We start from the raw sequence: 24334 nt of genomic DNA, 5'->3' as shown, positions 1-24334 counted from the left end.
GCCTGAGGTGTGTTTTCACTGTTCAGCTAATGTGCGTTCAGTTTTCGCCTTTGTGCAGCGGCTGATTTCAGTTTAAAATACCTTCGTATTCATGCGTTGTATATGTCCTAAGATTATATATACATAGAAACCACACTCCCATTAACTACTGTGTTAAAATAGTAACCCCAATTGAAGGCGATAATATAGAGCTAAAATCGATAACCTTCAAAGTCAGGTAGGTAGATGACGATTGCTTGTGTTGCGATCAAAACGTTGTGATCTATTATTTTTCTACCTACGCGACTTTACCAAAAGAACCAGAGTATGGATTCCTGCAGTCACGAAAGCTTCAAATCAAGCATAAACACCCAGTCGTTCATATAAGTTGAAGGCAGTATAGTACTATAGTATGAGCAAGTACAGAATCACTGAAACGGAATTTATAGCTTGAAAGTGCGGGGCCCGTAGCAATATGCTACTTTTCCCACTAGGTTAATCGCACTGACCACGGGGAGAACATGCAAACACCAAATATACAGGCATCAGGGTCGGGATAGAACCCACGACCTCCTGGAGACCAGGCGAAGTAGTTAACAGCTTGCCACTGTGGCACCCCACCATGGAGATGGAGCGACATCAGCTCATGGACAGGTGCAATACAAGCTGTAGTGTCGCAGGACAACCATGTGGGATGCCAATGATGGTGGAAGGCTCATCCACAATGCTTGCTCAGTGGCAACAAGAAATCCAGTCCAGCACTTTATTCTTATAGATGGCCATCGATGTTCATGCTGCGTAACTTTACCAATCAGCCGACAAACGCAGGTGTTGTGCATCCCGAGTCAACCAGCAAGACAACTAGACGTGTCACCCGTTTTTGTTACTGCTGCATTGCTTTTAACAGCAAAAAACACTTCACAAATGTTTAGGTGTATTTTTGGTTTAATGCAATGGTCAAATAATGATCAATTTGTTTGCATTCTACACAATGTAAAATTCTCACAACGTAACCTTTATTCATGGTGAGCCTGGACCTCCATGTCTAAAAAAGACAAGGGTATAAGCAAGGCTTAACACAACACAATCAAATTTTAAATTATGTGTTAACAATGGGGCGGTCTCGTTGTGTGTGTTGAAGTCGGGTCGGTAGTTCGGGCCACTCACATCTCTGGTAAATGACTGTTATTTCAAAGGGCACAAAGCCACAGGCAGGCGCTCAAAACGGGGCCTCGAGAACAAGGGAAGAATATTGGTCAAACAGCAATTACCATACAAGGGGAATATCAGGGCCTACAAACAACACTTGCTTCACACAGTGGATGTTTAATCTCCCGCGATGTTAAATAAAAGACAGTCGGGCTCGAGGGCTGGCTGCGTGTTCCAAATTTGCCACAAGTAAAAAAATGGCACTGAAACTTACTCAATTGGGATTACAGGTAGCAACATTGCCCCTTACTGCAAAACTACTGCAGACTGTGAAACGTAGCGATATTCTTGCACTATGAGATTGGCACAAATACCCAATACGCTAATGATTTGAATTGACCATTTAAGTGTATGTTTGCATAGCCATTAAATATTTATTTAAATGTATGAGTATGAATTTTAAAGTGAAAGGGCAAAAATTTACGTGTGAAGACCACGTGAATGCGTATGAGTGAACAAATGCACATTCATCTTTACACAACCATGCGTAGAAATATTACCCAAACACAGGCTTCAAAACGCGTTTCACAGATCATTCCCTGCAACCAGCACGATGAGCTCCTCTTCACGCATGAAATCTCTGACATAGGCCCCTCCAGGTTAATGCTAGGTGATGCTTCCCATGGGTGCCCCGTCACGGTGGGTTCTGTCTGTTGCCTGCACCGAATGCGAATCCCACACACAATGCAGACTGCATTTGGCAAGCACGATCAAGTCGTTGAGCACGAATATCACACGAGCACAAGGAGAGAATGCAGATTTAAAAAAAACATATGACCGTGTGGGTGCATGCAGGTATAGGAGACATGGGAATTCCCTCTGCTCCCTTCAGGCACAACACACCGAATGACGGGGCGAGTGTGCGCACAGTGCATCACTTCCCCAGCTGCTCCGGCATGCTGAACGCCTCGTACACGTTCGCCGCAAAGTTGCGCACGGTCTCCATCGTCAGCAGTTCCTAGAAACATAAACGGGGTACAGGAGCAGGCCTTCAAAAAACTAGGCAAACTCAAACTCTGCAAATATGGGTTGGTTCGGCACCCATTTGTGGTACTTCCACACTCGAGGTGCACGCACCATGCCCGGCCAAGGGCTGACACTGATGAAGACGATGAAGGGTAAGTGGCGATGAGCAGATAGTTCTACGCCTGCATAGAATTCTCACCTTCAATCCACAACCACCACCAACCACCACATTCACTGTCACATCCCTACTGGGTCACACTTTTTCAGCTGCTCACACTAAAGTCACCAACAGTACCTCTACCTCATTCCCACATGAGTTTAATAATCTCCTTTTCTCTCCCAAGCCTCGCATGCTTCGGACTCCCTTCACCTTCTTCTTGGTTCTTTCGGTAAAGTCACGTAGAATGGAAATATAAAAATAAAGCAAATAAAACATAATAAAATGAAATAATAATAATGTAATTTTTTTATTGTCTTATTTTTATTATTTTATTACTTCCCTTCTACGTGACTTTACCGAAAAAACCAAGAAGATGAATCCCTGCAGTCACGAAAGCTTTAAATCGAAAAATCCCTTCACCTTGTCAGGTCACTATAAACCGCATCTGTTATTGTAAAGAGTGGCATAAGGGTCTTACTTTGATGCTTTTTTTCTAGATTAGAATTTATTATAACCGAGGATCCAAACATTTAAATGCCACCCAATACTATCGACCTAATCTGCAGACATTATAACTAGACATAGATTGGGGGACTATTTGGTGTTTGAACATCTTTACACCTGTTCTATTTCCAGAAAGGCTAAAAGCTATTATTTTCCCCAATCACAACATTTTTTCTCCAAAACTGACGCCCACATTAAATTTTCCAATGCGATTTGTGACACTGCTCGTAAAATGGCAGTGCTCGATAATGCCTGGTATTAATTTAACAAATAAATTCCCGGTATTATTTTAAAATGCCTGCTATTATTTTAACAATGTCTGGTATTATTGAAATAATGCCTGTTATTATTTTAATAATGCCTGGTCTTATTTTAATAATGCATTGTATTATTTTTAAAATAATGCCTGGTATTATTTTGAAGCCTGATAATATTTGAATAATACCTGGGATCATTTTAATACCCAGTTTTGTTTAACACGTAGGTGTTCGTGACCAATATTTTGGGACCCAATAACTGTTAATTACCCAAACAATAATATACATCCATTGTAATTTATATTACATTAATCCCCCTCCCCTATTCCTTTGGTCTTTGCACCTGATTGGCTCACAAGTGACATGACATTTATCCCTCTATTTACCGGGGAAACGTCATGGTACTTGAATTGTAAATGTTGTGGGTTTACTCTCGAACACACCGGTGTGCTGAACTAGTCACTAATTGCCACGTTTTGTTTACGTAACAAACTGTACTAATTGGCTGTGTTGGGTGGTGGTGGGTTTAACGACACATTTATATTTATGCAATCTAACCCAAAAAAACCCTCTATTATTGAAAACCCAGTTTCTAAAGTTATTTGATAAACATGCCCCCATGAAAGAGATTAGGCTTAGGGGCACTAGGCCGCCTTGGTTTCATGCATTAGTTACCAAACTGATGAAGTCTAGAGACCATGTGTTGACTATTGCCAAAACAAACAATCGCTCTTTTGATTCGTCCAATGACAGAACCCTAAGAAATCGTTGTACAAGATAAATAATAAACACGAAATACAAATATCACCAAGATGCTCTTCTCTGCTCTCAAAATGACCCAAAGGTCTTCTGGAAAATTCTAAAAAGATTTTAAATAAAGGTAACCATCATGGGATTCCTACTGGACATCTGTGAATAAGAGCTTCACAGCCCATCAGATTCCTCCAGTATAAATATTCAGAATGTAGGGGTAAAACCTTGGTTGATGAACAGGAAATTATAAATATCCTAAATTAAAATTCTGGTCTACCAGGTCACATTTCTGATTGCACAAGTCAATGACCCAAAGATCAGTGGTTGCACTCATCAGGATAAGACCCGAATATTTGATGTTCAAAATAAACGACTGTCCGCCATCCCATGGGGATTATGAGTTTTTTTTGACAGGGTATCTAAAATCAACACCCTGCGCAATGTTATGAAGTTGAAAATGTCTTCACCCCAGAGTGGACGGCATTCCCGCGTTCGCCGTGAGCGGCAGTGGGCGACACGACCTGCAGATCTCTCACTCAGTTGTTGCAGCTTACTCTTTTGCAATGGAACGTCCCAATTATGAGAAAGACTGTAATTGTTCATCTGTTGAATACCGTCGATGCGACAGAATATCCTAACAATTGTAGGCCTATACCGATTCTCTCAACACTTATTCGAGTTTTTTAGACACATTTTAAGACTCGCATAGTTAGTTTTATCTCAAAATACAATGTATTCAATCACAGCCAGGCTTTAAATATAATACAACCACAGCAGTAATTACGGCCGTTAACATTGTCAGAAATCAGGTCACGAATCAATTCTCAAGGGCTTTATTCTTTGAACTCTGAAGTTTTTTAATCTGTTGATCAGAAAATTGGGTTAAATTCCCTTGCAGAACTAGACTTATCTGGAAGTGCCATATACGGGTTAAGTAGCTACCTCTCAGACCATCACCGGAATGTTTACATGTGTAACGGTTCGACAGAGGCGCACTCGTGTGGAGGCAACACTATTTATTTAACACAACTGCAACAACACACCCTATACATAAGGTGGTGACCACCATCCTACTCTCACTAACACTCAGTACTACTTGGCGTGGCCAAGCCAGGAGGCTACTGCTTGGCCACGATGACTGGAGGCGTGTGTCTTCAGAGTCTTCATACAACGGCTTTATCCCAGACACCAACAGCCCCACTCTGCGCGCTAAGCCCGCTTATAAGCCACTCCGGCGTGGCCGGCCACGCCCTGGCCACACCCTTCTCGAACCCTCGAGAAGGCTCCACTGCCTGACCACGTGACCCCCGGGGTCCCCCAGGCCCCCCTCTTGGATTCCAGCCTCCATACCGAACAGGCAGTGACGTCACGCCTGCAGACCCAACATGGCAGTGACGTCATGTGTATACAGGCCCGACATAGCAGTGAAGTCATATGTCGCTACATCACCCCCACCCCCCCGTGTAACATACAGCCATCCCGGCTTTGCCCCACAACAGAACGTCAATAAATAACCGGCAAACGACAATAAATTACACGACTAACATATGTACACAATAGAGAGAGAGAGAAAGGGAAAAAAAACACAACAACCATGCATGAAGCAGTCAGTTCACAGGAGCCCCTCCATCCCCGGTGCACCCCTGTAAAATCATGCACACACCGAACAATAAACAACCCGAGTGACAACATACACGTGTGAGAGTGTCATTTAAAGCGCGCGGTTTTTGAACGGGTCCGTGTGGCTGGAGCCCCAGGCGAGGTGGGCCGAAGCTCCCTGGAAGGTCCGGGAGAATCGTCAGCGCTGGAGGGCGAGTGTGGCCCCTCCGACACGGGGTCGTCGACGGGAGGTGGTCGGTCGCAAGCTGCTCTGCGCACCGCGGGGCATCCGCAGAAGCAGAAGCCGGTAGCGCCGGGTTCTTCACGAGCTCCGATCCTGCGGACTTTACCACAGAATCACCCTAAGCAACTACCTCCACGGGTGCGCCCCCCAGCTCATTCGGTACACCTGACACTCGGCCTGTGGGATTTGGAGATGAGGGGACTTGACGGGAATGAATAAACGGCTTAAGGCACGAGGGATGAACAAACCTATTCTGGCGGCCGAACCGGATTTTAACACACTGCGGCCAGTCGGCCAGCACCACTTCGACCGGGCCCCGCCAAGGCTTATACAGCTTGGGGGATGTGCCGACAGGCACTTGCGGACAGTGCAACCAAGGCTTGTCACCTGGAGCCCACCGTTTGCCCGACTTGCGACGACCCCTCAACCGCTCGTTGGCCAACTGGCGGGCAGCGGAATATTCCCTAGAGGCCTCGCGCGCCTCCGAAACCCTTTGGAGGGTAAAACGCATAGGTTCTGAGATAGAACCAGTAGGCTTCAAAGTAGCCGTCTTAAGTTGTACATCAATGGGGGGGGGGGGGGGTCGGTTCCCGCCCATACATCAGAAAGAAAGGCGAGTAGCCAGTCGAAACGTGCGGAGGCATTCTGTAGGCTGCAAGCACACCAGGGATGCGCAAATCCCAGTCTTTCTGAGACTTATCGACCTGCTGACTCAGCATTGACGTCAGCGTTCTATCGAGCCATTCCACCATCCCATCCATTTGAGGATGGTAGGGCGAAGTCCCCAAAAGGTCGCACACCTCCTTCAGCAGTTTAGCCAAAAATGTTTTCCCTTGATCGGTGAGGAGGCGTTCCGGGGCCCCCTTATCCAGCACGTACCAGTGGAGGAACGCCTCAGTAATACTGGCAGCCGACTGATTTGGGAGCGGCCAAGCCACAGGCCAGCGGGAAAAGTATTCAATGCCCACAAGCAAGTATTTGTTATCCCAGGCCGTAGTGGGGAAGGGTCCCAAGATATCCAGGGCCACCAGCTCATTGATGCGGGACACCTTAATCGGCTGCAAGGGTGGGCAGCACTTGACAGGCGGTGGCTTACGGCGGGTGCACGGCACACAGCCCTTCAGGACGTTTCTCATGTCTGCCGCCATGGCGGGCTAAAAATAATCAAGCCTGAGGGTGGCCAGGGTCTTATGGACCCCCAAATGCATCAGGCGTTCATGGGTTTCCACAATCAGCCTGCCTCTCAGGCACGTGGGTACGATATCATATCGTTGCACGCCGCCATCCCAACACATTAACAGACCCCCCTTTAAAACGACGGGAGCATCGCCCAGAGCCGTCAACCGACCTGGAAGCGGACACATTCGGAATGACTCAGACCGAGGACAGGGTCCTGCGCCACGGAACCACTGGCCTCCTGGGGGTGAATCGTTGATGCCGACACGACAATGGGGGGAGCAGCAACCACGCCCGACGATTAACAACAGGACGAGCCCGTGAGACACGCGCATTCGCCGTCCGGGGGAAGCCGCGACAGCGCGTCAGCATTAGCGTGCCGCGTAGCCTTACGATAAGACACCCGGAACGAGTAATCCTGCAGGATTTCTAACCAGCGTGAAAACTGGCCCGATGGTTGCTCAACGCGCAGGGCATACTGAAGGGCGGCGTGATCGGAACGCACCTCAAACCGCCTGCCATGTAAATAGGGCCGGTACTGTTGCACGAAGAAAACTATGGCGAGCAGCTCCCGGCGCGTTATGCAATAACGCTGTTCAGCCGACGAGAACACTCTACTGCCATACGCCACCACCCTTTCCACACCGTTCACCACCTGGGACAGTACAGCGCCGATTCCCATGTTGCTATTATCGGTGTACAAAATGAACGGCAAGGAGAAGTCAGGATATCGGAGGGGAGGGGCGCCCACCAATCCATCGCGTAGGGCAACGAAGGCGGCCTCCTCCTCAGCCCCCCACCGAAATGTATTTTCCTTCGCTGTCAGGGCATGTCGGGGTTTAGCAATGGTGGTGAACCCGGGCACAACGCGACGATAGTAGGAGGCAAAACCGATAAAACTGCGGACCTCACCCACAGACTTCGGGGTAGGCCAAGGGCGCACGCACGCAGTTTTTTCGGGATCGGTCACAATACCCGATTCACTGACAATGTGGCCCAGATACCGTACAGACGTTTGCAACAGATGGCACTTCTGTGGTTTAAACTTAAGATTAGCCTCTCTCATCTTAGGGAAAACAGCGCGTAGCCGGGTAAGGTGCTCACCAAACGTGCGACTAAACATGATAACATCGTCCAAATATATCAGGCAGGAGTCCCATTGGAGTCCTGCAAGAACTAGCTCATCGGAAGACTGTTGAGCAGTCATCGAGAGGCAATTGCCAGAACCCCGAAAGCAGGTCAAGAGTGGAGAAGAAACGCACCCCAGACAACGCATCAAGCGAATCGTCCATCCGGGGCAGGGAGTACGCGTCCGGGGCAGGGGGTAGGCGTCCGCGACCGACACCTTGTTGAGCTTCCTGAAGTCTATGCAGAAACGCAGACTTCTGTCGTGCTTTTTAACCAGCACGATGGGAGCACCCAAAGGGGCTTGTGGATGTGGAAATAACATCGGCGGCCAACATTTCAGACCGCTTGGCATGTGTTCCTTTTCAGCCAGTCTTAACCGGTAGGGTTTTGGCGGATGGGCGGAGAGTCACCCGTATCAATATGGTGGCTCAGGAGGGTCGTGTGACCGAGATCAAATTTACCCCGGCTGAAAACGTCTCCAAATTCGAGCAACAGCGCACGCAATGCGGATCTCTGTGCATTAAGGCAGGTTCCGATTCACGGAACACAGAGCATCTGCCCATGCGGCATCCTCAACACGCGTGTGGGCCTGTGGGCCGCGAAGCATCAACGTCCCAATCATGTCACTGTGGACCGACGCGGCCGACGCGTGAGCGAGCACCGTTCCCGCCTGAATGACCGACCCATCCGGCCCCACATTAAGCATTTGAATAAAGGGCTGACAGTCCCCGGAAATCAACATTTGGGCACCCACAAGCGCCATTCCCCGAGCTGCCTTGTTAGATGGTCCCAATACAATCCCCTCTGCGGTGGCCTCCCAATCAAGCAGCTTACACAGCCGCAGGGAACCGAGCATATTTTCCCCGGGGGGAATCGTGACCGTGTGGGTAACAAGTGCCTGAACAGACGCGTCCACCTTGCGCATTTTGGTGGGAGATGATAAAAATGCGATTTGCCTCCCAGAGGCTAGTTCCAAACACCTCTGATCCGTAAGAATTTTAAGGGGTATCTTCCCAAGGAAGTCTGTGCCTAAACAAACACGGCGCCGCCAATGAATCAGAAACCAATACGGGCCCTTCCAAAGCAATGTCCCCAATGCACACCTCAGCATCTATGTCCCAAAATTCCCAACGATCCCCCGTGAGAGGCGAAGTACGGAACGGAAACAGGGCACAAAGAACGACACTCCTGCAGAAAAATGTTGAAAATCAATTAGGAAATTATGGTGACGGAAGCACCCGCGTCGATGAAGACCCGCACCCTCAACATCTTGCATAGTACCCACGACCGCGGACGAGCCGGCGGTCGCGGCAACAACCTGCTGGGCTAATTGGGACCACTGATCTGGCCCGAGCAGCGAACCCTCACCCAATGCAAACGACGCCTCACGCGCCGCGACCCAACGTGAACGGATCTATCAGAGCATGAGATGGGTGAGGTGGAACCGAGGGCCGAGTGTGTGGTGCACCGCGACTCGCCTGGGGCCCTTTTGCAGTCGGTGGCAGCCGGGATGACGATGACGGTGGGGCGAAGCGTCTTCGACGTGCAGCACGGCACCCCGAGGCGACGAGTCCCGGCAGCCCACAGTTGTAGTAATCGGCGCGGCTGGAGCTCGGCCGAGGGAGGGTCCCTTGTGGATGGTGTTGTCTCCCTTGCCGCTCCGTATCACGTCTCCGGCCTCCACCGCCATCGACAGCCACGCAAACTGGGACGTGTTCATCCTCTTCTGACTCCTCGCACAAGCCCGCAGATGCGGCGCATGCCACCAGCCCCGACCGTTTCTTCAACCTCAGGTGAGTCTGTATACATCGAGCGATGACGAGGAACGATGGCAGGTAAGGTGATGTTAAGCTCCTTTTCCAACCCCAACAGTCAATTCCTGCCGCTTCCATTTTTGGATACGCCGCCTGCGCCAGGGACAGCAAAGCACTTCGAAAGGTGAGGGGTGTCTCGGTATCCCCACGCCGTCGTTCCACAAATCTGTTGCGTACACAGGACGGCGGATCGTAGACTGCAGCCATTGCCTTGAACGCTTGCAATAGCGTGGACCGCTGCGCGGGCAGGATGGCATAGAATGCCGCCAAGGCATCGTCGTCAAGAGAGGTGGGGAGCGCTTTCAAAGCTTTTTCCTCCGTACACCCCGCCAACATGCAGCTTGTGGTGAAACGACGTTTGAACATCTCCCAATCCCTGCCGGCAGCTGTGAATTCGTGGACAAATGGGAGCTGGCGATGCAGCGCTGGAACGTCCTGCGGCGTGCTCGGCGGATGGGAGAAAATGGCGGCCTCCCCGCCGCGCGTCCCTGCCAAAATGGCGGCTCCCTCGCCGTGCGTTCCCGCCAAAACGGGTGGCGCAAGTTCAGGCGGCGTGGCGAGAGAGTCACGCGCTTGGACGGCAGTAGCAACGATGTTAACACCATGTGGCGCCGGGGCAATCTTCTCCGGCGACAGCTCCCCGCTGTCGAGTTTGGCGACCAACTCGCCGCAGCGCCCAGCAACTCAGCGAGGCAGGCGCTGGCCGTCCGACAGGCGTCGGCCGGCGATGAATCGAATCTGCTGCCTCAGCCGCACAACGCTGTTCCGCCGGCAGCGAAGCCTCGGCAGGACTCTCCGGGGTCGCCATCCCTGGGGCAGTTGGAGGGATGAAGTCTCCGTTGTCCTCTTCTCCCGAGAAATTCTTGGCAGGTTGCCTACGACGTGAGCATTTCGCCTCGCTGTAGCTAAGTCTAACTGACAATTTGCCACTTCTGTCACCAAATGTTATGGTTCGACAGAGGCGCACACACTCGTGTGGAGGCAACACTATTTATTTAACACAACTGCAACACAACTGCAACAACACACTCTATACGTAAGGTGGTGACCACCATCCTACTCTCACTAACACTCGGTACTACTTGGCGTGGAAAAGTCAGGAGACTACTGCTTGGCCATAATGACTGGAGGCTTGTGTCTTCAGAGTCTTCATACAACGGCTTCATCCCAGGCACCAACAGCCCCGCTCTGCGCGCTGAGCCCACTTATAAGCCACTGCGGCGTGGCCAACCACGCCCTGGCCACGCCCCCCTTCTCGAACCCTCGAGAAGGCTCCACTGCCTGACCACATGAACCCCGATGTCCCCCGGGCCTCTCTCCCCATGCTTTGTCTACACCAAATCCCATTACAATGCAGACAGAAAGTTTGTAATCAATTCAGCACTCTCATTCAGATTCCATGTTGAACAAATGTAAATTGTTGATTTAAAACTTTCGTGACTGCAAGGATTCAGAGTTGTGTTGTAGTCGAAACGTCGTGAGAATTTTTATTGTTTTATATTTGTATTATTTTATTATTTCCCTTCTACGTGACTTTACCGAAAGAACCAAGAAAATGGAAATTGGTTATCTCACAGACACAAATATTGTTGCCCAATACAAATTCGTTTGGATATGATTAAAGTCACTACCGTCCTTCCACTCCTTGATGATTGTGACGTAGCTAACAGGTTGGAATCTACAACTGTCATCAATAAGCTACATCCTCTTTGGTTATTTTGGTAAAGTCACGTAGGTATGAAATTAATCACGACGTTGCGGGCGCAACACAAGCGTCCATCATCAGGTGGGAAAGCATAAAAGGTTTGAAATGGGTGTAGCTCATGACCCTTGAGCTACACCCATTTCAAACCTTTTAAAACAGTCTGCCTCAGCAGCAGACCATGCTTTCCCACCTAATGATGGACACTTGTGTTGCGCCCGAAACTAATACTCTTTGGTTCTTTCGGTAAAGTCACGTAGGTATAAAATAAAATAGATCTATTTTGTTTGATTTTATACCTACGTGACTTTACCGAAAGAACCAAAGAGTATGAATTCCTGCAGTCACGAAAGCTTCAAATCAAGATTGAAGCTACATTCTTTATACCACTCTGCTCTGAGATTTTCCCTAGTCACCTCTTCTACAGAACACACCACTATGATATATATATCTCGCGGCTAACTTGAACTATTTGGAGGTGCGCTGAAATATTCATTGGGCTATATTCATTTGAAAAGTACAGACAGTCCACGACTTGCGAACACCTGACTTATGGACATCCGCACTTACAAACCAGATTCCATCAGATTATTTTTCATTAAACATCAGCGGAGCAATCCTCCGCGAGATGTAATGAAAGAGTGTGTGTGGTGGGTGTGTAGGTTCTCGCTAAAAGCACTTGCCATAACAGTCTGTTAAGAATATATATGGGGGTCTTTATCTTTGTGTGCGTGTGTGCAGGCATGGCTGCGCTGGCTGGGTCATGTAGCCCACATACCTAGCCACAGCATGCCCAAGCAGCTTCTGTTTGGCCGGATAGAGGGGGCTAAACGGGCACAACACAGATGCAACACGGGCTGGAAAACTAATGGAATGTGGTAAGGGAGGACATGGAGCTGAGTGGACTTAACAATGACTGGTACCAGCGGTGTGAAGATTAGCCTCTGTGGAGGAGGCTTGTGAAAGATGCTATTGGGCAGTTGGAGGCAGTTTCCTTCTAATACAATGGAGGGCAGAGGAGCGGACGCTCACAACGAGTAAAATTCCAGGCAGCTAAAATACAGCAAGGTGGCACAGTAGGGGACAGAGGTGGTGCATCTGCCAGTCATCTCAGTCAGCCAACCAATGGTACCTGGATCTGTCCCGTGACCTCCTGCCAGCGGGCATTTGATACTTCACGCGGCCTTAAAGCACACATAGCCTGGCACAAGTGCCGTGGTGATGTCACCACTACTTAGTAGCGAATGGCATTTGTTGTTTTGTGCGTGCAACATGTGTGTAGGTAGCAGTAGCGGTTAACGCACTACACTACCAGCCCGGCAACCCCAGTTGGATTCCTGCTCACGACCAACTCCAGTGATGAAGGCCATAATTGTGGAGAAATGCTCCAATTTTAGTTTTATACATTTATATTTACCTGATCTACCCCCAAAAAAATCTCTGGATAATTTTGGTCGTGAAAACCTACGTGTCAAACTTACTATACCCTATTTATTACAGCATTACATGAAAATGTGCAATATTTATTCTTATTTAAGAGTTTAACAATGCTTCCCTTTTTTAACCATAACACTGACCTATATGCATTTAAATACAGTACATTGTTGTGTTCCGACTTACGGACTGTTCACTTTACAAATGGGCCTCAGGAACAGAAGTCGAGGACTGCCCGTAATCAAATCTCAGTCTGCTCAGTATCTCTCAAACTTGCTGGTGGCTTCTAAAGTCAACCTTTTACATTCAAGACAAAGCTCAGATAGTTTTCTGTCCATCATTAAACATTTTTGGAATGCAATGAGTCATGGGCTTTCTTAATTGCGGCACCTAATTCTGGAATGAATTGATCACTAATCTCAGTAGTCCGACCCTGTCTACTTTATATGTATTGACGGCATTGCTTGATGATTACTTCTGCTACACTTGTCAAAGCCATTAGTTAAAGCCATATGTGACCAGAACTTGGGAATGCCATTTACAGAAAGACTATTAATAAAAAAGAAAAATATAAATGCCATGTGAGAGCTCCTATTATGAGTGTTATGCGTAACGTGGTTATTTTGGATTGCTCACTGTTTTTCCATTGTACATAGTTCTGGTTCTTATTATTTAAAGTCATGTTTATAACATTCCCTGCTGTTGAGCTAAACAGCCCCTGTAAACTCTCCCTTCCTATGTAATGTGCTGGCTAATGAGATGGAACACGCTCATGTATATATGTGTAGTGGTGATACGCGCTGGGATTAGGGATCGTATGCCAGCGCGTAATGATTGGCTGTGTATGTGGTGACACGCGCTGACGGTGGAGGTTCAGGGGTCAGCGCGGGGTCGTGGGTTACGGGGTACTGATTGGCTGTGGGCCGGTGACGCGCTGAGAGGGAGTGACCGGGTGGCAGCGCGGTGTGATTGGTGGAGTAGTGTTAACACGCGCTGGGGAAAACGGATCGTAGAGAGAGTGCGTCGTGATTGGTTCACTAAGGAGCGATGCTCACGTCGACGTCCGCATCAGCTCCGTCTCTCGTGAGCAGGGGCTATAAAAGGGGATACACACAGGCGTAAGGGCAGTATGTAACCAGCGAAGAATGAAGACGGGGATGAAGACATAGGGCCCTGCGGTACCTAGTCCCGCTGTCCTAACGGGACCGGGACTCTGTGTAACCCAGAGGCGAGTGTATTGTGTGTAGCCATAGGCATAGAGTCTACACGAGCCGAATGCATTGTGTGTAGCCAGAGGCATAGGGTCTACACGAGTCAAGTGTGTTGTGTGTAGCCAGAGGCATAGAGTCTACACGAGTCAAGTGTATTGTGTGTAGCCAGAAGCATAGAGTCTACACGAGTTAAGTGGAGTGTATAGTCCAAAGGATAGAGACCACCCGTTGTATTGTGACACGTCAAGATTTAATACAAGTGTGTTACCCGTCAAGAAGTTCCTGCCGTCAATTCAAATACTTCAAATGTAATAAACGACTCTGTCAGGCTATCTTGGTCTCCGTTGTCGTTTATTTAGGTTCTTCGTATCGCACTCCGCTGGTCCTCGGCCGGACCCGCGCCGCCTCCGCCGCGCGCCCCGCGCACGCTCCGTGTGGCCCGCACTCGCTGGTGGCCGCTCCTCTCTCCGTGTGCCCCGCACACGCCGCCAGCCACACTGCTCGCTCCGTGTGCCCCGCACACTCCGCTAGTCACTCACTAGCCACGTGTGCCCCGCACACTCTGCTAGCCCCTCACACACCGCTAGCCCCGTCTACCCCACGCACACCGCTGGCCGACGGTGTGCGTAGGTCTTCGACCACGTGGCAGATGGCGCCGCTCCTTCCGCACTGCCAAGCGTGGCTTCCCCTATTCTCGCTCCGTTCCAACTCCTCGATCTCTTCCGGCTCTCTCCCTATATCCTTCCCATCACGTGACCCTGACTCCTCCTTCCCGTACTGCCCCCATCTCCGCCCCCCGTTCACCTCGTCTCCCATTGGAGCCGAGGTGAGCAGTGGCTCCTCCCACACGCTCCGCCGACCAGGCTCCGCCCCCCAATGCTCCGGGCCTTGTGATTGGCGCGGAGGCCAGCAACCACCCCATTTATGCTCGCATTACATATACATAGAGGTCTGATGCGACATGTTATGCATATGTATGTCAGGTGTGCTCAAATAGAGCAAGTCAAGATCTATAAGTATCTTGGGGTCATCCTTGATTCAAAACTGAATTGTGAAGATCATATTGATTATATTGGTAAAAAGACAAGCGCTGTTTCCCCCCTATGTTCCGTTTGGAATTGATAAAAGCTACCATACTGCCTCTACTTGATTACTGTGACATCGTATATAAATCAGCCCCTAGTACTGTACTGAAGAAGCTTGACTCAATTTATCACTCGGCCTTAAGATTTGCATTGAACTGTCCATATAGGACCCACCACTGTGATCTCTACATTGGGTCAAACTTAACATCTCTTAATGTTCGACAGCTTGTGCATCAGATCTTATTTATTCACGATGTACTTACAAAAAAATCTGCAGACTACCTGCTGGATCTCCTCTCTGTTTCGAAGAACAAATGTGACCTAAGGTCTTCGCTCATTTACCAGCTTCACATTCCTTATTGCCGTATAAATACTGGAGGAAGGACCTTTGCTATTGATGCCCCCAGGGTCTGGAATGCTATAGCCAATAAACTGCAACTTGGATCACTACCTGTGAGATCTTCACTCAAAACTGCTCTAGAGGAGTTGTACACCCCTAGCTGCCACTGCTATTCAGTTGCCTGAAATCAAATGTTTCGCTCCGGATGACCGCTGCAAAGTATGATCTTGTGTTTTGATTATAGTGTGCTGATCTTAAAGGTGATACTCCTACTGATACTCCTGCTGTTATGGAGTGACTCATGCAGCCAGCTATGGCTGAAAAGTTTGGTAGTACATGTTATATATATCGTTTATTGTAAAATTTCAATCACAGTTCCTATGATCACTGTTACATTGCTTTTATAGCTTTATTTTGGTGATTTCTAAAACGTTTTGGTTTAGCCATATTTGTTTGTTGTAGTACAGAGTTAGACTGATAACTTTAATCCAAATTGTCTTATGGTTGTTATTGTTTGACTTGCATCCCACTGGGATTTTTGCACACAGCATTGATATATGGTGCTTTTTCTGGAAGACTTTGCTGTTTTTTCCTGGATTTTTCTGTTCATGTTTTTGTTTGTTGCGGTTGCACCCGATTCAAGAGCCGAATGGCTCACAGGGCTATACCAAATAAATAAAACTGAATATTCATATGGATAGCATATAAGAACAAGCACTAGGGCATACTGAGAACTCCTTAAAGTCTGTAAAGTTACCAGATTAATTAAATGTGTTTTTACGTTATACAAGGCATAACGTTACAGCTACCGCCGTACCAGCCATTATGTGTAGTCCCTGTAAATATTCCCAAGCCATGTAACTTGATTGCCGCTTTGACCCGGTTGCCACTGAAAAAGAGCATCTTAGTTCAATGGGCCCTACCTGCAATCAGCCCCCGACTGAATCGTACGTCCACTGACCTGCACGAAGTGGTTGGGCGCGTCGCTGCAGACAACGTGACTCTGGCCATCAAGGATGGGGATGACCTTTGCGAGAGGGAGCCACTCTGCCGAGATGCTTCGCACAAAAGTACAAATATGACGAGCGATAAAGATAATCCGAGTACAAGGCATTGCCATTACTATTTGTATACGGTTTTACTTTACACACTATTTTCACAAAGTAATTATCTGTGACTTTTTTTGCAAACATAACAACGCTCAAGTAAATATTCACTGTGGCCACCACGTTAATGTAACCGCATGTCATCAGATCCTTCCGTAGTTGTGTGCAACTAGTAAAAGTAAGAAGAGCCTCCTAATGGCAAATGGTACCCACACAGAATGGTAACAGTGATTTTTTCATTACAGCATCACTCATACCAATGGCATCCACAGACTTAGGAACAACCCAATGCTCTAAGTGCCACAGCCACCAAGCAGCACACTGTGAATGACATGTAGAGAGAGTGAAGATGGCTGTTTCTGTTCTGCCTACTTGCCACTGAATCAGCTTGATCAGCATCAATGGTTCGATTCCCACACCTGAATTCGGAAAGATTATGGAGGTGGTGGAACGTACCCCATCATGTTCCGCCCTCCGGTAATCTGATCCTGCCGAAAAGACTCCGCTGCTCCATCAATGAGACGCAAAAAGCCTCGGTCCAGACATGCACGTAGCACGGTCCAGAAATCCATGCTGTGTACGCAGAGGGGAAGTGGGGAAGCACGGCTAAGTTTGCATGGTCGCTCAATAGCCGTTACCTGTCCATCACATCCCTCGTCTCACTCAGGTCCAATACACAAAGTTCTTGCCACAAATTAACCACAATACCTTGCTGAAGGAAAGTTCTTCTTTCCGATATTAGAAAGCCATTGGAGCTATGCACTTTTAAATATAGATTGAAAACGAATTTCTTTAGAACTTATTTTTGTGTTTAGGTTGTTGTCATTCCCTCACACCTCCGATGAGCACGGTTGGCTACGTACGGTGCGAAAGTTCAATATACATACGTACATCATGTCCCTCATCTCCCTCAGGTCCCCACACTATTACCTGTCCATCATGTCCCTCGTCTCACTCAGCATCTTCTGGGCAGTCAGCTCTTCCTCCCTGGAGCCACACACCTGCACAGTAACGAATGCCTAGATATAATCTTTGTCAGCATCATTATCGTCATCTCCACACGTGATCAATGTCATGTTATATTCAAAAACAATCGTCACCGTGTTTTTTGTAATGTACGTATATAATAACATTTGCCAAGGAAAGGCTAAGATTCCAAAGAACACAGGATGAGATGTTACTATCCTTTGTGCAAGCACTTCCAAGAGTTCATGAACAGTGAGCCTGGTGAAATTTGGGGAGCGCATCGTCAGTAGCGACCCTTTGGTTCCTAGGGTGTTTCGGCCTTTCATACTATACACCCTCCCCAAAGGCGGCCAGCGACAGGGTGATCAATCCTACGCTTGCGTCCCATTCCCAATTAGTCATAGGAGTTGCCTTGTTGTTGGTAGCCAACATCCCATGGGACTATGCATGGCAGGGGCGTCCTCCTCCCTGAGTCAAGCATTGTTGACTGCATACCTCCTGGCCCTCTCACTTTGGGGCCCAGCTGGGGTCTTTCCTCTTCATCCAGAGCCACTGACTGCTGCCTTCTGCCGCCTCCGATACAGCTTTGATTGCCGAACGCTGGCTCTGGCCCTTAATTCCCAGGTCTCTAAGCAGTCTGGTTGTAGATGTTGCCACAAAACCTCTGCAGCCCACCTCCACTGGTCGGACTTCTGTGTTCCAGCCATGATGCCGTGCTTCGGCAGCTAGATCAGCATAGCGCAGATGTTTTCGCTCATAAGCCTCATCTACTGAGTCCTCCCAGGGTACTGTGAGCTCAATGATGAAGACCTTCTTGAGCGAACGGGACCAGAGCACCACGTCAGGTCTTAGGGTGGTGGTTGCGATCTCCGGAGGAAACACAAGTTGCCGGCCAATGTCAGCTAGCATTTTCCAGTCGCGGGCCAAGCGCAGCTGGTCTCGCTCTATTGGTGTAGAGCCGCTCTTCGGTGGTTTAGCCCCTTCGCGGACAAAGGTCGTCCGTAAGGGGTGTGATGCTGCTGGGGGTGGTAGGGAGTTGGTGGCAGCTCGCTTGTCCTCCAGGGCGGACGCAAGGTTTTTAAGGACTTGGTTGTGACGCCAAGTGTAGCGTCCTTGGGTGAGGCTTGTTTTACACCCTGTGAGAATGTGCCTGAGGTTGGCTGGCATGGAACAGAGGGCACAGTCCGGATCTTCACCATACCATTGGTGAAGATTAACTGGTGTTGGAAGGATGTCATATGTTGCTCTGATGGAGAAGCTCAACCGCCTCGCTTCCGTGGCCCACAGATCCTTCCAGCTGATCTTCCTCTTCTCCACACTGTCCCATCGAGTCCACTGTCCTTGTTTGGCAAGAGAGACTGCCTTGGCCCACCTTGCAGCCTCCTCCTGATGGCGTACTTCCTGCACTACCATCTTCCGCCGCTCTGGTGCAGTGGCCTTACTCCAAGCAGCACGGCTAGTTAGCCCAAGGCCTCCTCTCCCTTGCTGAACATGACCCACAATGTCAGCATGTCTGTGGGCTGTTGTTGCCTTCTGGACTGCTTTTCCTGGCCTCCATTTGCGCCCAGTTGCCAAGGTCGGCGCGTTGTTGCTCACCACTGGGTCTCGAGATTCATTCAGTGTCATCTGGAGCCTGGTTTTTGCACACTTGAATTCCTCGGTTAGACTGGTGAGGGGCAGCTTGAGGACATCATCTCCATAGAGGCCTATGGTGGTAAGGCATCGTGGAACTCCGAGCCACTTCTTTAAGTAGTTCGTGGCTCCTCTTTCCATCTTCTCCACTGTTGAGATTGGAACCTCATACACTGCTAGGGGCCACAACACCCGGGGTAGGAGACTGTTGTGTATGTACCCCCTTTTTATTTTTTTTTAATATTATTTTTTTTAAGGCTTATTCTGCCATCATATATAATATTGTTTTTTTTAATAGACACGGGGCCACGTGGGAACGAACACGCCCCCACACTTCCACAGAGGCCCCCACACTTCCACAGATGCGCGCATACCTCATTTCAAAGGAAAGACGGCATGAAAGAGGGTAATCAAGGTCATAAACTCCCCGAATTTCACACAAGAGGAACAAGGGAGGGGGGAATTGCAGGCGGGGGGTTGCAGAACCAGGAGACACGGAGGAAGAGATAATTATATTCTTAACAAAGAAACAGCATCGACGACAAAAAGCACAGATGGGTCTTTGAACCATGTTAAATACACAAGTTACCAACTCAACCATAAAGATTAAGCAAACAGTATCCATCCTCACTCCAATTGAAAACCAAAAGACAATCTGCACCAGAATCGCGACCCATCATTGTTAATTAAGTACTGACATTATTTACCTTTAAAGAATATCTACACGGCCGGGCCGAAGCATCAAAGAATAATTAGGGCATCTATTTCGCTCCAAAACAAATTCCTAGCCGGGATATCAGATCAAATAATCACAAGAAGTCGAATAATAAGTACGGAATTAAAATAGAAGAGGAATCAAGGGCGGAGAAGGCTCTCAAAATTAACCAAACACAACACCCATGGGAAGCGAGCAACACGACCGCCTTTGTCTTTCCGAGAGGATCTCCACACACAGGCACCAAGCCAGGAAATGACACCCATAAAGGTTGGGTCACGATGAAACATCGTGAACACGGTTTCGGCATAACTGTGCAGATGGAACCAAGCAGCAAATAAGTTGCATTTCAACTTCCAAACCAAACCAACTTAAGCTGTGTGAGACAAAGGATGTGATCCCAGAGCAAGGGAGGTAATAATTAAGCTCGCTTAACGCGTAAGTTTTCGCGACAAATATTATTCAGTAACAAAACATGGATTCGAATGTTTTTTTTATAACTCGACGCGAATCATCGGTCTGGCTAATGGATAACTTTGGTGGCACCGTCACGAGACCCCCACCCCTTTCTTCCAGAACGACACACACAGCTGTGTCTTCAAAGCTAATAAACACACGGACAAACACGCACGCGAAACACACGGACGGACACACACACGGACGCAGATGGTCCACCCCCACAGGAAGGTTTTATGACACAGCCTTTGAACAACTCGGGAAGCCGAGTGGAATTTTCCGATATAAACCGAAGGAAAATCCATACAAAGCATATCGTCCGGGCTTCGGCTCCAACACACATATCATCCGGGCTACGAGCCCATCTTCGGCTCCATCACAGATCGTCAGGGGCTCTGGCCCCCATCACAGGGTTCGTCAGGGGCTCTGGCCCCCATCACAGAGTTCGTCAGGGGCTCTGGCCCCCATCACAGAGATATCGTCCGGGCTTCGGCTCCAACACACATATCATCCGGGCTACGAGCCCATCTTCGGCTCCACCACAGATCGACAGGGGCTCTGGCCCCCATCACAGATCTCCAGGGCTGTGGCTCCATCTCTCCTTGTCGCCGCCAACGAAGAAGCTCCTGTCATTCAGAATGACGAGGTTTGCGGAGTAGCGACGCGTAGCTACAAGCCGAGGTCTGCACCACCTGAGAAGAATCGCTACCCTGAGTCGCAGAGTTGCGAGTGAAGCCAACAAAGACGCCAACGTCCACCCTGCCACGAACGAAGCATCGCTCCTCGTCAGAGTGACGACCAGCGAACAACCCGCAGGAAAGGCGGAGATCGCTGAAAGAGCGCCAACGAGCAACAACCTTGCGCCACCGTGCGCCACCTTGCGCCACCTTGCGCCGCCGTGCGCCTCCGCGCGCCATCGAGCGACAACGAGCGACACCTTGCGCCACCGAGCGACACCGAGCGACACGAGCGACCGAGCATCTTCAAGGACAGCATCGTGCCAACTCGTCATCTAGCAGTAGAAAGAGAGAGCGCACGAGCAGCACCAAGCCCCCGGAACCATCAAGCGCCAAGCAAGCAAGTTTCTTCAAGGAACATCGTGCCAACGCCGCTCAATCCAGCAGTGGAGAGAGAGAGGGAGAGCAAAGCCGAGCGACACGCCGAGCGAGGGAGCAGCAGGAGCTGTTCGTATCCTCCCACACCACACAAGCTAACGACACAATTAATATTACGAGGGGACAACGCACACACAGCACGCACACGAATAAGACTTTAAAAGAAAACTGTCTTTTCGTTTAAAAAAGGGTTGCCATTTCGAGGTGGTGCGTTCAATATCAACTGATCGTGCAAAGCAGTTGCTGCCGTCGAGTTACATAAATGCATAAGAGTTTTCGTTATTCATATTGCATAATTGCATAATTTCGCAACTGCATAAGTTTTTGTCGTTCATATTAGTTAATTGCATAATCTTGCCCATGAATTATTGACGCATGTTTGACCTGCATGATAGAATGTCACGTGCTTGTTAGAATAAAATTGTTATCACAGAAGCATATCGAGTGTTCTTTCCAAGTCCATGCAAAACCATCTTATTCATAAGAGCTGTATCCTGCGATGAGATATGAAAATGGAGACCTAAAATATTATAACACACACTAGGATAATCGGTAAATGAATCTATGATAATCGTGTTATCCTGATTGATAACTCTGGATAAACGAAAGCAAATTATCATAACTGCACACATTAACATAATCGCAAGCCTCCGCATAAATTACTACGATTATCTCCGTGATTATCATAATTTATGCATATAATCACACGCATTATCATAATTCATGCATATTAATACACACACTATCATAATTAATGCGATTTGCGCATTTTTCGGAAAATTATTAATTTTTATTATTTTCATCAAAATTTCATAATCACAACACATACAACATAATGGGGGCTCGTCCGGGATCTCTCGCAGACAGTGTTTTGCATGGATGATGGAATGAATCACTTCGTGTTAACCAGAATATCAGGATCGAACATTGCATGGTGATTGTGAACGGGCGGAAAACTAAAAAACGCCCTCTAAGGTTAAAACCCAGAATAGCAGGTTAAAACAGAGACAGTGGAATTAAGATAATATCGTATCAAACCAATTGCATCCTCTGATAAATGGTGTTAGAGGTACGCACTCTGAATCGGAAAATAACAGATAGCTCGAGTCAAATTGACTACACTCTGTGAGATAATTGTTTTATATGCACTCTGAAAAGAAATGTCAAAGTAACTTCCGCCATACCTAAGATGCTAGGATTGAGAATAATTTTTGAATGGGTTACGGGATGCGGGGAGCTCGTATTTAAACGTACCGACCAATCTGTTACAAAGCAGTACAGTCAGAGAGACATATGGGAAGGGAGCTGTATCGATAACACGAACACACCTCGGGGGAAACTAATTGACTGGATAAAAGGTAACGAAGGCGAACACGATGCAAAAACTGCAGAGAAGGCAGGACAGGACTCATTCCTTCTCACACAGGCATACAGACAGGGATTGTGGAATGAGGGAAAATTTGGAAAGGAAACGGGAGAGAAATCAGTGCTCGCGACACCAGCGAAACTCACAGACGTGGATCCACAGAATAAATATGGAAGTGACATTAAATCACACTCTTGGGTACGTGGACAGAGTCCAAGGATTGATCGCACAAAAATTATGGATATCGAACAAAAAATCCTTGACAAAGGGAAACCCTCACAATTCGAGAGAAGGGATGGAGAGATACATATGCAAACAAAAACATGTGAGACTGACAACTTCACAGATAGAGGGAGGAAAAATGTTAAAGTAAAATCGCCAGGACATGGTACACTAAGGGCAGAGGCAAAAACTGAAGGGAAATGGCAACACGAGCGACACGGCACTGGGCGCGCACACAGAAAATGCACACCACTTAAACACAAGCGACACAGCACAGACCAAAGTGACAGATTGCCTGATGATAACTTGTTTGATGATGACGCTGTCGGCAATCAACTTTCGGAATACCTATTCACCAGTAAAACCCTTAAATTGATGGACAAGGCTCTAGTCAGAATTCCCGATTTTGACCCCCACAATAAGACTATGGATATCCACACACATATCGCAACCGTAGAAGAGGAGGCAATGATTAGAGGGCTGAGGAGACGGGATGAAAAAGCGAGTTTGTTGAAACGGACCTTACATAAAGAATCTATTCCATGGGTAAAGTCACTACCACACAAGGTTAGAAATGATTTTAAACAATTGAGCCTGGCAGTGATTCGGAAGTTTGGAGAATATTCGACACTCACTGAGGGGTTTTATGCTGTAAAATCGATGACCCAGGGCATGGACCAAGATCCACGTGACTACCTCGTCCAATTTAAAAGAGCGTATTACGCAGGCGATGTGAATCAATACCACGAAGGAGATAAAATGTTCAAAATTATGTTTTTTGAATCCTTGAGCCCAGAGATTACAGGAAGGGTGAGAATGGTTTTGAATCCAGAAATCGCATCCTTACGCCGCATAGAGAGCAAGGCGTACATGGCATGGTTATACAGAGCTAAGAATCATAATTCGGATCCAGAACACAGGGAGAGGGATGAGGAACCCAGCCTCTCAGAGAGGAATAAAAATCACCGAGCAGTCCCACAATGCAAGACGGAGCAGAAACGCACGCACCCATGGCAAAATAACCCAGAGAGAGGTTGGCACGAGAATGAGAGCGGCACAAAGCCGAACATTCAGGAGAATCGCAGGAGGGGGAGGTTCAGAATAGAACCATACCAACACCCCATGCCACGACACACACAAGATCAAAATTACCCACAAATATGGCGAGGTAACAATCCAGGAAAAATTTGGCACC

At 48.2% G+C, this 24334-nt stretch overlaps 1 protein-coding gene across 1 annotated transcript in view; it reads right to left on the bottom strand.

The window, feature by feature from the left end:
• Positions 1–906: 906 nt before the first annotated feature.
• The window catches only part of PEX3 (peroxisomal biogenesis factor 3), a 69423-nt gene continuing 45995 nt past the window's right edge, over positions 907–24334 (bottom strand). The window contains exons 9-12 of the mRNA XM_061569411.1: positions 17598–17668; positions 17124–17240; positions 16523–16619; positions 907–2146 (exon numbers count right to left, since the gene is read on the bottom strand). Coding sequence (XP_061425395.1) covers positions 2063–2146; positions 16523–16619; positions 17124–17240; positions 17598–17668 — 369 coding nt within the window. The 3' untranslated portion in view covers positions 907–2062. The remainder of the gene's footprint in view (positions 2147–16522; positions 16620–17123; positions 17241–17597; positions 17669–24334) is intronic.

Source organism: Lethenteron reissneri, chromosome 43 (assembly GCF_015708825.2).
Source record: "Lethenteron reissneri isolate LAM-NWPU_2019-01 chromosome 43, ASM1570882v1, whole genome shotgun sequence".
In the NCBI taxonomy this organism is placed as follows: domain Eukaryota; kingdom Metazoa; phylum Chordata; class Hyperoartia; order Petromyzontiformes; family Petromyzontidae; genus Lethenteron; species Lethenteron reissneri.
Note: the sequence above shows the minus strand (reverse complement) of the source record. Positions and strands in the feature narration are given on the sequence as shown.